A 14,882-nucleotide genomic window follows, 5' to 3' on the forward strand; every position below is an offset into this window, starting at 1 on the left:
ATTGTTGTGTTGAATAATACTGCGAACAAACCAGAGAATAGCAATGGCAGTTGTTCAAGAGAACTGGCAGACGAAGTGTTCAGCTATCGCACAGAGAACTACGTTTATTTTCAACACGGAGTTACTGAGCGATGTGAAATTTGTTGTTCCAGCATCGACTGGCGAAAGTGAAAGCAAGGTGATCCCAGCTCACAAGTTTGTGCTGGCAATCAGCAGTCCTGTGTTCTATGCCATGTTTTATGGTCAAATGGTAGAGACCAATAACTCTATTGAACTGCCTGACTGTGAGTACGAGAGTCTGCTGGAGATGTTTCGCTATTTGTACAGCGACGATGTGAATTTGAGCGGAAGTAATGTGATGCAAGTGTTGTACTTAGCAAACAAATACATGCTGCCTTCACTGGCTGAGAAATGCACCGAATATCTTGGACGTAATTTGAAAGCATCAAATGTGTTTTGTATTCTGCCGCACGCACAGAAATTTGAGGATAAAGATTTGGAAGATCGATGCTGGAAAGTGGTTGAGGAGCGGACAGAAGAAGCTTTGAGGTCAGATGAATTTGTTACAGTTGAGCGATCGCTAGTCGAGACAGTTGTGGAAAGGGAAGGATTGAACGTGAAGGAAGTGGAACTGTTTAAAGCTGTTGATCGCTGGGCCACAGAACAAAGTAAAAGGCAAGGGATAACTCCTGACGGCGAGTCGAAAAGACGAATACTTGGAGAGGGGATCGTGAAAGAGATCAGATTTCCATTGATGTCACAGCAAGAGTTTGCCTCAGTTGTCATCGATTCTCGTATTCTTACTTTGGATGAGGTTGGTGACATCATCAAACACTTCAGTGATGTGTCAACAACTTCCTTTCCATTCATTCAAGCCTCAAGGATTTCTAAGGATACTTCAATTCTCCATCGATGTCAAAGATTTCAAACCTTTAATACTGGATTGAGATACGGCAAGTCGCCTGTCTGTATTAATTTTTCAGTTAACAAGCCAGTTATGCTACATGGAGTTCAGCATTTTGGTTTCGAAGGTTTTGAGTACGCGATTTCCATAAAAGTTAAAGATACCACAGATGGCTCTTCTCTGGTAAAACAATCAGGATTATACGCTTCAGAAAAAGATAAGACTTGTTCTTATTATGGCTTTTCTGTACTGTTCGATCGACCAGTTTGTTTGGTGGAAAACAAGGAGTACAAGATAGAGTCGTTTATTAAGGGTCTTAAGTCGTGGTATGGAGACGGAGGACGAACATCTGTTGAGTGTCAAGGAGTGGTATTCACTTTCCGTGCCTCACCGGATGGCGCTTCTGGAACCACTGAAACACAGGGCCAGTTTCCTGTGCTGTTTTGGTCAGCAAAACGTTGAGATACTATTAAGTACATTTATTTCCGATTGCAAGGTGTTTTGTTTATGATTCTTGAACGAATTAAACGTAATTTTGAGTTCATATTTTTTAGATTGCCAAGGGTACATGAATTGTTGTTACATGCATGCAACAATGAAAGATTACCGCATACTGCTATCAAAGACTAGAGTGGGACTGGAACTAGAATAAAGAAGTGTGAAGGCTGCGCAGCAACGCCAAACGTTAATTTATGATGAAAGCTTTACTTTTCGTGAGTTGACTAAAGCTCACAGTGCTTTACCACGATTCAAGAAGAAAGCATGCGTACAAGAAAGCCTAAATTCATGGTTATTCTTTCTTTTCGCTGAAACTGACCGTGAACTTTGATCGAGCAACGGAAAATGCGGCTAGTCTCAATTGCTTTCGATATTATCTTGTATGCTTATTCGCGACGTGTTTTCGAAACAGCAGTTTTTATTATAATCATCCAGCGTAATAAATCAATAATTGTAATTTTAAATGAGGTTAGGTGTAGTAAGGAGCGAATAAAGGAAGTAAAAAAATGCTACAATGCTGAAATAGGCTAATTTGTTATCGTTTTTTGAAGTTAAGTGCACTAAAGAGCGAATAAGCAAACTTAAAATGCTTTTCCAGTTAAGTTATATATATTCTTGCAGGGAGGGATGTTAAAAGTTGTATGAAAGTCACTATCGCAGCTAAAGGCATCAATTCAGTTTAGGATTCATTTTTTTAGTTCTACTTGCTTAAACGGACAGGACAAAGTAAACCTAAAAAGAACAAAAGGAACACCAGACCCCGTAGTATATTCAAATTTAGTTACGGTCTAAAACCAGAGCTCCATTATTTTGGGCGTGGTTTTACCGACTTTAACCTAAATAGGGTGTACGCGTTTTCCAGCAAAATAAAGGGAAATAGGGCCAGTCTAATGAACTCTACCGTAGCATTTTCATTCTGGCGTATAAGCCACCGAAATGTTAAAAAAGGTGATGGGACAATAAAGTAAAAGCTAAATGCATGTGTAGAAAACAATTTGAAAACTATAAACAAAGGTCGTCGAAAAAAAAAGAGAAATATTGAAGAAGATCAATTTTCATCAGGAGCCATAATCGGGGACGGAGACCGTAAGTCTCGGGATTCGCGCGTACCTATGATATGGGACAATTTTTCTATTTTTAGAACAAATTGCGCCATCCTGACGTCATATATCCGCGCGGATTCACGCACGTATCGGGGGCTCTCGCGTGGATGTTGTCACGTTGTGTGATCAAATGGTGAGAGTTGAGAGATTCTTTTGCGTATTTTTCACAGCGATGGCAGGGAATAAGGCAGGGAATACGAACCAGGGCGCTTATATGTAGTTTTATGCTCTGAGCTAACGGAAAAGGTGGGTTTTTCAGGGTCGAAAACAAGACTTCAATCTCGCGCTGGGAATGAATACTAAGATCTGCTCACGCTAGTTGTAAGCTTACGCGTATGTTTTTGCGTTTGTTCTGACTTAAGAATATAGCAAGAAAACTCTACACTCTGGTATCGAGTTAATTTGTGAGTTTCTCAGACAATGGTTCATCATAACCAAAACCTGTTTTGACGGTTTCTTATTGTTTCTGCTTGTTTGGTGAGTTTGCAAAAGTTTTTGAAAGGAAAGTCTGACGCGTACAATTAGCTCATTTGCATAGTGCAGCTCGTGCACTTTCAAGGCCGAGTCGGTGTTTGAATTGTTAACAAATCTTGACAAAGATTTCCTTCGTTATCTTTTGTGCTGAGATGCTGTAACAAATTTCACGAACGCAAAAAAGGTTACTAACATCATGTGTGTTTCTTCAACATGAGCATAGTGAAGTTTTACACTGCGAAAATGAAAATAGACAAGGAGTTTTGATAGCTCGATCAACAAACTCGAAATCGTTATTCCAAGTTGATTAAAGAAAGCGTCATCGTAACTTTGCTGATTATTTCTGCTTTATTCACATATTTCCAGCTTAGCTTTTATATGTTCTCAAACATTTATCAATCGTAAACATATTTAAAAACTATAGAGTTATTGTTTGAGTTCGATGTACGCTTTCACACGAAAGTGCGGCGGAAGTACAATTTGTCATGTTTACTGACTGTACTGAAAACACGCATCAGCGGGCGCTCTCATTCATTGACAACAGAGAATTTACTGGATTTTTACACGAATAAAACTGAGCAGTATCTAAGGACGTAAAGTTATTGGGCCTTGGATGAAACATCAAGCGTTGCTTACAATTCAAGCGAAACTCAAACTAGCAATTATTTTGTTTTACTTTTCGGTCGCGATAGACTGACAAATTCCTCGCAAGTGTGTGGCAAGAGGAGCTAGGAAACTATGAAGCTCTGAAGCTCTGCTATATCTAAATATATCCAGCTAGTTTTCTGCTGTGTAATGGAAAAGCTGTTAATCTTCAACATATGTGAAATTTAAAGTGGAGTAATGTACAGCTCAAGTAAAAGAAGCATCCGTCGGAACACAACTTGGTCAGCGATATATATAAGCTTACAGCGGAACATACCTAAATGCGACACTGTCTTACTTCACTCAAACTGGAGCAGCTTACGACGAAAATACTTAAGCAAAATTCCAACAGACGTGAACGCGTTGAGTTGTGGGCCAAAAACATGAAAATTTTCGGGAATTTCGGACGCCATTTCCTCCGCGCGACATCCGCAAAAATCCTCGCAGCATGTACGCGCGTGTGCCGCAGGCGATGGCGCAATTTGTTCTAAAAATAGAATTATTGTCCCATATCATGGGGACAACCCTAATACTAGAAATGGCGCGCGCTTACGGTCTCCGTCCCCGATTATGGCTCCTGTTTTCATTCAATTATTCCGGGATTGTCATGGCGCCAACATACAATGAAAAGCGTTAGTCATTTTAAAACTCAGCCGCCGTTGTGCATTAGCTTGCGTTCACACTAAAAACAATTTTGAAACCACAGAAAAAAAGACGTTACGAACAGACAGCATTCTCGTTCCCAGAGCCTTCGTTTCTTTTGGTCACGTGGTCGGCGAAACGGAGGGCTCTGGTCGCAGCAATTACCGGATGTCCGTAAATCACGAACATCCAGTAACGCATGCGTAATTTTTGCCTGCATATCTGCTCATGCTCAGAAACTAGTCCTGAGGGAGGGGAGAGAGGCATGGAGTTTTCTCACAGATCGGACTTCGAAGAAGCGTTGCATGGGTTTTCACTTCGCTCAAGTTAGGTAATTTAGTGTTAAAAAGACAACAGAAAGCCCTCTCGAATCCCGTTGCTTCAAATACGATTGTAAACTTGTCTAATATTTTACCAACGGGTTTCGTTGAGCATTTTGGTGGTGGACCGTTCAGAAAAAGTCAAGGATCTTGTTGTTCGCTCCCTTCATATTCGATAAAATGGAGAAGTTTAAAGAGCGAGGTGTAGTAGTTGAAGCTCTCAAGCAAAGTAATCAGGATACTACATGTATAACGTCTATCGATAACACGATAAAATATGTTTATGGACACACGGAAACGTTTATGGAAATCAGCCGTGGAAATTACATCACTTACCCGAGAAGATTTTAATATAAGCCTGGTAAGTACTATTTACTTCCTGGTTAGTTACATAGGTTTGTAAGGAACAGCACAATAAAAACCTGTTAAACTCAGAAAAAGTTTGTTGTATTGGAGTTTTGCTCATCTTTCCTTGCACGGAATGTAAGAAAGGTGCTCACTTAGCTTTCATATGCTCTTTCCTGTCCCCCATTTTCGAATTCTATAATAAAGGGTCTTACACAATCAACAGATCACTAACCTGTCAAATTTAAAAATCAATCAATCAACTTTTATTGTGCACTATTTACAGAATTAATTTACATCAGTATTATAAAATAAACATGACAAGAGAAATATATGTTGCATATGGCTATGAAAATAATAAAAAAAAATATGTGCGTGGTAACCGGGTTAGTGATTGACTTTCGAACTGGTTACCACCATGTTAAGGTAAATGCGGAGAACAAAAATGAATGTCCTATGCCAGTTGTCGTAGAGTGGCTCTATATGTGTGCAAGGGGCTTCGATAATGGTGCTGCAGCAATTTTAATTTAGCTTATTTGGAACCGTCTTATGATGATTTTTGTACATTCATGCTTGAGAAGAGCCTGCTCACTTAGGCTTCTGTAACTGGAGACATTACAAAACTAGATGAACGGCTATTCCCACAATCCTGTCCGGCCCCACAAGATTCTCTCTCTGCTTTTGTTGATATAATTTCTTTTGGTTTATTTCATACCTTTCGACCAGCTTAAATAAAGCTTCATCTTTTGGGTTCCTTCATTCGAAATACTCCAATTTTGGTCTTAACAGCTTGTGAGACAGCTTGCTATGAGAAAGAAATGGAGCCTAGGTGTACAACATGTTAAGACTGTGGAGGCCAACCTAAACAGGGAAAATACCTTCTCTAAAGTTTTACTCCCCAAAGGGGCAACAGGCTTAGGGAGAGTAGGACTTCACTAAAATTCATTATTATTAATGTTATGAAGGTCTTTATTTGCAGTATAACTCAAAGAAAAGTTAATTTCTTAAAACTTTTTCAAAAGCAACTTGGAAACCTTTTGGTGAGTTCTATTTGTTACTTCGAGCAAGAACATTTTAAACAGCAGTTTGGGTTTGGTAAAAGTCTAGTAAATCTCTGGTATGGTACTTCTTTTGATTGGCATTGGTAGGAAATAATGCAATGTCATTGATCTTTTACAATTCCTTTTCCATCCAGGTAAAAAGGCTCATCATCAGTCTGTTATACAACCATGTACAACAACAAATCTTGAATGCATACTACGCTGGTTTTAAGTCAATAGTAGTATATTCCAAGTACCTTCAATACACATGAATATATATAAGAATGAGATATGGAGGGGTGAAAATGGGTGCTGTCCACGAGTGTGGAGAGCGGTATATTCATGTACATGAAGGACTGACACCACGTCATGCCGGGAGTGGGAGGGTGGGTTCGCTCACAAACAAGTAATTTCGTAGGAGAAAATGTGCCGAAAGGAGGGAAACATGTTAATATATACAGTGCAGAGGATTGTGGGATATCTATTGTTATTATAATATTCATTTATTATTTTCGGTACTTAGAATAGTTGCTGCATGGCGCAGTAATGGCCTCTTTGACCTGTATGGTACTTTATTATGGCACGGTATGGCATTAAGAATCATTAAGATTTAGTAGTGTTTGCCGATTAACAATGACCAATAATCCTATTTATGTTTATAAAATGGAGAGATTTAATCATTACGGTTCACGATAAACTGCGAGCTAGCTCACTTGCAGCCTGCGCGCAGCGGTGTTCACCGCAAATGACACAAATGACTTTTCTTTTTCACATTTTCGCTTCATTTCTCAGTGCTTTAACGCTTACGTCTAATCAATACCTATATACATAACACTAAATTAAAGAACCCTAGGCTTAAAAGACTTAAAAAATCCTTTAAAATGAAGGTGACTTCAGTAGAAACATTGGCCAAGATTTGCACACAGCATGACAGCAAACGTGGCAAAAATCCAGATCTTATGGTACTGGCAATAGTCAATAGTATGATGACTATATGGTACTGCTTTGTAATACAGTATGTGACGTGTGCCTAAAACCGGTGTATTAACAGGAAAGGTCCGAAAATATTTGAATTTTGCTTCGTCAACAAAATACGTCGAAAAACGAAGGTGTCTGACGAAATATCAAGAAATTGTGTGGCTCTCGCGCGAAAGGCAAGTCAATTGACGTAGATCTCTTATTGGAATTTTGCCCTTCTCAAATTTCACGGTTTTACTGTACTTTAAGAAATTATTATTACGCTACAGGAAAACCAATTTTTGGTAGATGGAATGTCCAGAGATTAATAAGCGACATAAGATCACGTAACCTTTTCTGCTGTACAGTGTAGATAATTCTTAACTCTTGCATAGATGGGAACAGAACGTATATAGAAGCGTCAGAAGCAATCTCGGATCGCTTAACAAGGATAAGTTTGCCCGATTCTGACAAACTTATCCTTGTTAAGTCACTATTACCATGTAAAACGCAAATAGAATTGAATTTGGAGGTAATTAAAAACAGTTTTAACTGAAATAATATTTAACATAACTAAGGAACACATGAACAAGTAAATTTGACAAATGTTATGCGAGGCCAAGCCGAACAGGTCTGTTTTCTCCTTTGCCGTAAAGTGACGTTTGCTGGATATACCGTCATCGTGGCTATCAGTCATCAATCTCTACCACAATAAAACGCATAAAACTGGCAAACCGTCTTTTTCAATTGCTTTAGGATCATTTTATGGAAGAGAGAAGAGATAGGTAGAGAAGTGATCACAAGTGAGTCTTAAAGGAGAGGCGGACAATCACAAATGAATTAATCCTGAAAACTGGTATCCTTTATTCTATCCCACAAACTTGTTATGTCAATTATCCCAGTTATCGTTTCTCGGGAGTAACACACCTTTGAATCTCTCTGTTCTCTATACCTTCTTTGACTTTTTTTAACGCCAGGAAAACATGTGTTGATGTCTTCCAGCTCAGGTAGGGAGAGTGAAACGGAACACAACGCCAGAAATCGCTTTCACTCCGACTCCGAGGCTACTGAGCCTAAACCAGCGAAGATGTCTAAGCTAACGGGGGTCCAGAAATCGATTTCGGGCTTCTTCAGTGGTGCGGAAAGCTCTTCTTCTGCATCAACTACAGCGGCAAATGTTTCACTTCACGGAGAAAAGGAAAAATCGTCACTACAGTCATTACAAGCGACACATTTTAATATAGACAGCGTCATTGAGGTTTATCGCTTTGGTCACACGAACTACCTTTACAAGTGACACACTATTATACGTTCGTCTTTGTTAAACCAGCAGCTGATCGAGTTTAAGAAGTTCTCGCGCAAATTGTACGGGGTCGAACAAGACGCCAGAAGATCAAAAATAGGGTCATTTGAAGTCGATGTTTTGATTTGCGGTCGTGCAACTGATGGAAAGAAATAGAGTCAAAGAAACTCGATCGAGATCATATATTCTATAGACGTTTGAAGAGTGCTCTTGAATTCGCGCAGAAGAATTCGCGTGAACAGTTGAAAGCACGATGAAACAGTTAACACATACATGGAAACGCGGGAAACCCAAAACGATGAATTTGTTAAGGGGCAGTGGCACCCAAGGACTATTTTCTCTCGAATGCTCTTAAACGCTGTTTTAGGCTATTTGGCCGGAGTAGTTTAAAGCTCTGTAAGTTCATTTTAGATTACGCTAAAAAAATTTTATCTGTTCGGTTATTCTAGGGGAACTTGAGCATTTTCGAATTTATTAGGGCTTTTTCGTCCATTTCCCGAAAACCTTAGGTCTTATCGCCTTTCCGAATATGATAGCTGACCTTTTTTCGGTACCCAAAACGACATTTTTAACAATCTGAAAACAACAGACATTTCGAGAATAAAAGTTCGAGGATGATACTTCGAAAGTTCGAGGTGACAATTCTCTTAAGAAAATCAGAGGGGATTAAAGGCCTTCCGAACCGATAATTTACCGAAACGATCCGTTGGTTGCCCCTGAAGAGGACCAGGCGACAGAAATCAAGGACGTGGTGGGACATTCCAGTTCAACTGGAAAGATTGGAACCTGCCCGTTGTACCTTCAAAAGACCACTCATGATAAGAACAAGGCGGGTTACACAACCCGGAATGGAATAATAAATAGCCTGCTAGTTGCCAATCTCCTCCTTTCCAAACTTGAAGATGGTGGAGTTCAACCACTATTACAGAGTTCATGCTTGTTCTTGATATCCACAGCACTAGCTACTGATAGCATGAGCATTAAACCCGGTTTGCAGTTTGATCGATTGGTGAAAGATCTTGTTGGGCTGCTGGTTCCCGTAAGCTTGACATATGTCAAAGAAAATCCTGTACCCGATCTGAGTTTCCTCCGTGGGTCTTTTATTGTAGAGGCAAATGCATTAATTCTGACAACGCTGGACAAAAAGCTATCGTTGCCTGTTGGGAATGACTAAGAAGTGGTCAGACATTTGTTGAAGCATCTCCGCGAGCATGTTCTCGCTGCATGGACTCTGGTACTCAGTGTGTAAAATTTTTAGTCTCAGTCTGGTCGGCCAATTGCGAAGAAAGCAACAAACAGACGGAACGCTCCCTCAAGAGCTGCAGTTTATTTTTCCGTATAGCTAAATGCTTAAAGGAAAGCTTAGATTTAGCCAACTGATTCTTGTACAAAGGTTTAGAAAGATTCAACCTCTCAAACCCGAGAACGCTGTACAATGACTCTAACCCTGAAATTCGGGGGAAATTGAGAAGTGCTGTTACCGTAACTACGGTTCGAAATCGAGACCGCATGTCAGTTCCCGACCTACTTGCCATCAATAAAGAGTCTGTGCGTGTCAGGTTGTTGGGCAGTGTGTCGCATATCACACAAACCCTTATTCGCGAACCGAGCGAGAACGCCAAAAATTGAAAAAACAAGGGAAATTCTACTCACGACCAGCGCTTGACCTCATGTTCTTCACTCTGCTCGTGGACATTTTGTGCGAATAATTACTTCAACGAACTAAGACTGGATGACCCAGAAAAGCCGAAAAATGAGCGTTTCTACTTACTGCTGATCTTTCTAAAGCATCAAGGTTTAAACTAGGGTATTCCCTGATCATTTAGGACATTGTGCAAATTTATTCATAGGTTATCTACCGAACAAGCTTGGTCAATAAAGGATTTATTACATGGCTGTCAGGGAAATATATTTTGCGGTACACAGCAGGTAGTCCTAAGTGGGCAAGATAGCACCATCTTGCCCCCTCGGGTAGCCAATCACAGGGCAAGATCTGGCTCCTCTTGTCCGATGGTGGAGCTAACCATATAATGAGAGTGCAGTGCATACAGTAGCCTCACTTCGAGAGAATTATACGTTTGTCTAGAGATCTACGTATGTTTCTTACGTCAATCTGATCAACCGTTTGTCCCTCGAGCTCAATATTTAGGTTTTGTCTCTGGTACCACATGATTCAAATGTAGCTGCTTACGGACTCCTTAGATGCGAGTCTGTTGACTAATGTGCGTGTTGTATATGTCATTCTTTAGCATTGTACAGGCATAACGCCGGCCAGAAATAAACGTGTAACCACTAAATGAGACCATCAGGCAAAACGGCAATAACATTTTCTCTTTTCAGTAAATACTTGAAGCAATGTCGAGAAAACGGTTGTTGTTATTCATCGTGATAGATGCAATAATAAAGTGTATTATCGTTTGTCACACGATGTAGTTACTTTAGATGTAGATCGCGACGTTTCGACTGCTTACTGCTAGTCTTCTTCAGGCGATAAGGTCGACTGATTGCACGGTATCATTTATATCACAAAGGTCGGCTGTGATTGGTGCATTTCGATCCTCCTATTTCGATCCTCCGACGAGTAGCTGTTCCCTCAGTGGTCCGCTGTTGTACCGTTCTCCTGTTGTTGTGTTTTTTGATCGTGGGTATCCATGTTTCAGGAATTTCAATTACACTATCCCTGTTGATGTTATTAGGGTGAAGTCTTATGTGAGTAGCTTCCTTGACACTACGTGTGTACCAGTGAGGATCTCGATCAATAAACTTGACCTCATTCCAGATAGGATAGTAGCCGGTCTCGTGGGTGTGTTCAGAAACGGCGGAGGTCTGGGTACGGGCGAGTCGTGCATCCCTGTCGTGTTCTTTGATCCTCTCCTGCATAGATTTCCCTGTTTCTCCGATGTAGACTTTGCCGCACTCACAGGGAATCCTGCAGACAACACCATCTTGTTTAGCCAGGTTGACGGTATCCTTTGGTCGCACTAAGTGTGACCGAAGTGTCGTGTCGGACTTGAAGACGGTGCGAATGCCTTGTTGTTCTAGGCAGCGGCGGAGAGACTCCGAAACTCCTTGGACATAAGGTAAAACGGCGGTGGATTTAAATTCCGCGACAGGCTCTCTTCTTGGGGTTGTTCGTGTCTTTGTGATCTTCTGTACAAACGAGGAGCGATATCCGTTAGAAACAAGTACAGATGACAGATGTTTCTTCTCTCCAGCGATTACTGATGGTTTGTTCACGAGACGTTTAGCCCGGTCGTACAGACACTTCACAATACCGCGCTTTACTGACTGAGGGTGGTGTGAATCATACGCTAGGTACTGATCAGTATGTTTTGGTTTCCTGTAGACACTGGTGGTAAGGCGGCCATCAGGTTCTCTATAAACTGACGTGTCGAGAAATGCGATCTTGCTGTTATTCTCGATCTCCATGGTGAAACGGATTGATGGTTGTTGACTGTTTAGGTGTTGCAGGAACTCGTCAACTCTGTCCCGATCCAGGATGGTGAAAGTATCATCTACGTAGCGTTTCCAGATCTTAGGCTTGCAAGGTGCGGACTCCATTGCTTGTTCTTCAAATATCTCCATGTAGAGATTAGCAATAACCGCTGATACAGGGCTCCCCATGGCTGCGCCGTCTCGTTGTTCGTAAATCGATCCGTTGTACTGGAAGTACGTAGATCTTAATTGCTGGTTTTCAGTGTCACGCAATTTAAAATAGATCAAAATAAAAATCAAAACCGGTCAACAGATTACGTCCAGAATCTGGGAAATGAAAGAAAGTAAATATGCAAAGACTCTCGCGAAAATTCAGGTCACAGCAATTTTTCTTATGCGAGATATGCGGAGAAATTTTTTACCCAAATTTATAGAGATTTGTATGGAGACGCCATGCTGGTGCCCATCCGTATGGGCACCAACATGGCGGCCGGAAACCAACAGAAACATCTGTCACTGAGTTTTGCTACAAAAACGTGAATTTATCCCTCGAGAAACTCTAAAACATTAAAATAATACTTTTTCTAAGACATGAACTGTTCAGATAGCCAAGTTCCCCAAAATAAGACACGTTTTTAACCATCATGACAGCTCTCTAGGCCGTCACGTAAATGCCGCGTCACGCAAAAGCTTAGAAATTCAAGCGTAGTGTATCACAAAACCAAAAACCCATTCGGAGCGAAAATTTGTATGAATATTAGTTTTCAGCTGCTCTTATACATCGTTTAAGTAAAATCTCAGGAAGATCAATAGTTTTGTAGTCTGAGTTTTAGTGACGTCATGTGAAAACCAGCTATACGAAATCCAAGAGGTCCGCGATTTGAACTAGTGTAAGTGTCGTGCGGTCAGCCAGGCCTGCGTCGTTCTCCATTTTTTGTAGTGCAACTTGTACGGCGCCCTCGATCGGTACGTTGGTAAACAGTGACTCTACGTCGAAAGACACCATGATCTCGTGGTCAAACGACAATACGATAAACTATCAAACGATAAACGTGTGACAAACGATAATACACTTTATTATTACTTGAAGCAATTTACCTGAAGCGGCTTGAGGCAAAAGGAAGAAAAGTTGCATCGGTTTAGAGCTAATCCAAGGTGACTGAAGTGATTACCGAAAATTATTTCACTCATTCGTCATATCGTAATTTATTACACCCACAATTTTCGTGTGTTTGATGATCACATGACCATCCCGCCCCACCCAATATCTAAGAAAACAGCCCTGGGAACGAGGTTGGACTTGTGTAGACTGCAAAACAAATGTACCGTTGCAGTTATGTCCTATGTAGCAGACATGTCCTCTGACGTAATGTGATATACGGAGCCAATCATATCATGCGTTCTATCTAATAACACGCAGCATAAGACTGGTAACTAAACTCCGTTGCAGTTCGGTCTTCGAGCAAAATTGATTTTTGGAGGGGTAGCGTTCGGAAGCAGTATTTGACTTTGTATGTCTTTACTCTGAACCAGAGTGACTCTGAACGTAAATATGCAGCGACTATTTGCAAGAATAGCATTTACCTCACAAGATTTCTATCGGAAATTGACCGCTTAGTGTATTTTCAGTTTCAAATTCAACATGAAAGTTCGATCGAAGATTTAAACAGTGGTTGCTCTCCGGTTTGCGAACTGCGTGTTCCCGGCCAGCCAATATTAAACTCCGCGCTTTGATTATCCTCAAATTATTCAGATCGTTTAATGATATTACAGAGGCAAAACAAAATTTCTGAGAAGCAGTGTAACCAATTTTAGTTTCGGTGCTGTAAAACTACCACTCAATCTGCGCAATATTTCTCTATTCCCAATCTTGTCACTCACACGAAATCCGGTTCGCGAAAGCCCTCTTCTCAGTATAAGTTTGTTGAGGCTGACTGAACCTTTTTGGGTAAGCCGTCTCCTGTAGCATCGAACATTTATTACAGAAATTTTCTTGTCGAGTAGATTTTTATGGCCGGAGTGCTTTCTAACTGTTCCTAGTTCGCTTTGCTTTACAAAACAGCACTAGTAGTCAAAAAACCACAGAGCACTTTGTGGCCTATTGAAAACACCACAGAGCGCTTTGTGGCCTACTCAAAACACCACAGAGCGCTTTGTGGCCTATTCAAAACACCACAAAGCGCTATGTGGTGTTTTATTTTGGGATTTAACATTGAAAACTGGATGGCTCGTTGACTCGCAAATATCTCACAGCTATTTTCTGAAATAATTTGGTTTTTCCAATTTTTCACACCACAAAGCGCTTTGTGGCCTATTCAAAACACCGCAAAGCGCTTTGTGGCCTATTCAAAACACCACAAAGCGCTTTGTGGCCTATTCAATACACCACAAAGCGCTTTGTGGTCGTCATCGTAATCATAGCGATTCTGTCAGTAGAAATTATACTATGTGGACAAAACTGGCAGAGGGGCTCTCTTATTTTGACAGGGAGGTTGGCAAGATTTTCGCACCACCCCTTACATTAATTATGCATGCAATTTTTTGACTGACTCGTTCTTTTCACGATTGCTGTTTGAGTATAATGTGATAGTTTGAGATAGTTGCATACATAATTAATGTATGGCGCTGTACGGAAATCGTACCTGGAGGTTAGCCGAGTGCTCTTAAAGAAACCTCTGAAAGGAACCAATAGATTTTCGCAAACGTGCTGAGCAAGGTTATGTTGAACACTATTTCAGTTTTTGCTTTTAGAAAGAAATATCACCGAACCTCCGATATAAGACTTGATACCCTTAAAAGTACTTGTTATGGTTATCAGAGAGAGCACTGACTGTTAATGAGATTTGCATTCCTGGGATCGGTTGGAACTAGCTACAACGGGTACGTGTTATTAACCGGGAGAGACGATGAAATGAGAGCAGAAGGTTGAAAATTAGGAATTCAGTGATACCTCAACCTATCACTTGTTTCGGTTAGAGAATCTTAGAGGGATTTATTATGTTCATTGATTTATAGCTCTATTGTTAGTCCTCGTTTGTAGGCACACCCCTCAGGAATTTAGCATTGAACATGGAATGAAACTTAAGTCGGATACTGATATGGGTATTTCTTTTTTTAACAAGTCTATGGATCTCGCCGTAACATTGCAAGGCGAAGAACTCGACCAATGTTTTACCAACACGGACCTCATACTAGCTCAATAACATAATTCAGTTA

General features: G+C 40.6%; 1 protein-coding gene across 1 annotated transcript; it reads left to right on the forward strand.

Annotated features, from left to right (window-relative positions):
• Positions 1-4,226, forward strand: LOC145491771 (BTB/POZ domain-containing protein 6-like). The gene has a single exon (XM_081471030.1). The coding sequence runs from the start codon at positions 44-46 to the stop codon at positions 1,364-1,366; it is 1,323 nt and encodes a 440-aa protein (XP_081327156.1). The 5' UTR covers positions 1-43; the 3' UTR covers positions 1,367-4,226.
• Positions 4,227-14,882: the final 10,656 nt, after the last annotated feature.

Source organism: Orbicella franksi, chromosome 7, assembly GCF_964199315.1.
Source record: "Orbicella franksi chromosome 7, jaOrbFran1.1, whole genome shotgun sequence".
In the NCBI taxonomy this organism is placed as follows: domain Eukaryota; kingdom Metazoa; phylum Cnidaria; class Anthozoa; order Scleractinia; family Merulinidae; genus Orbicella; species Orbicella franksi.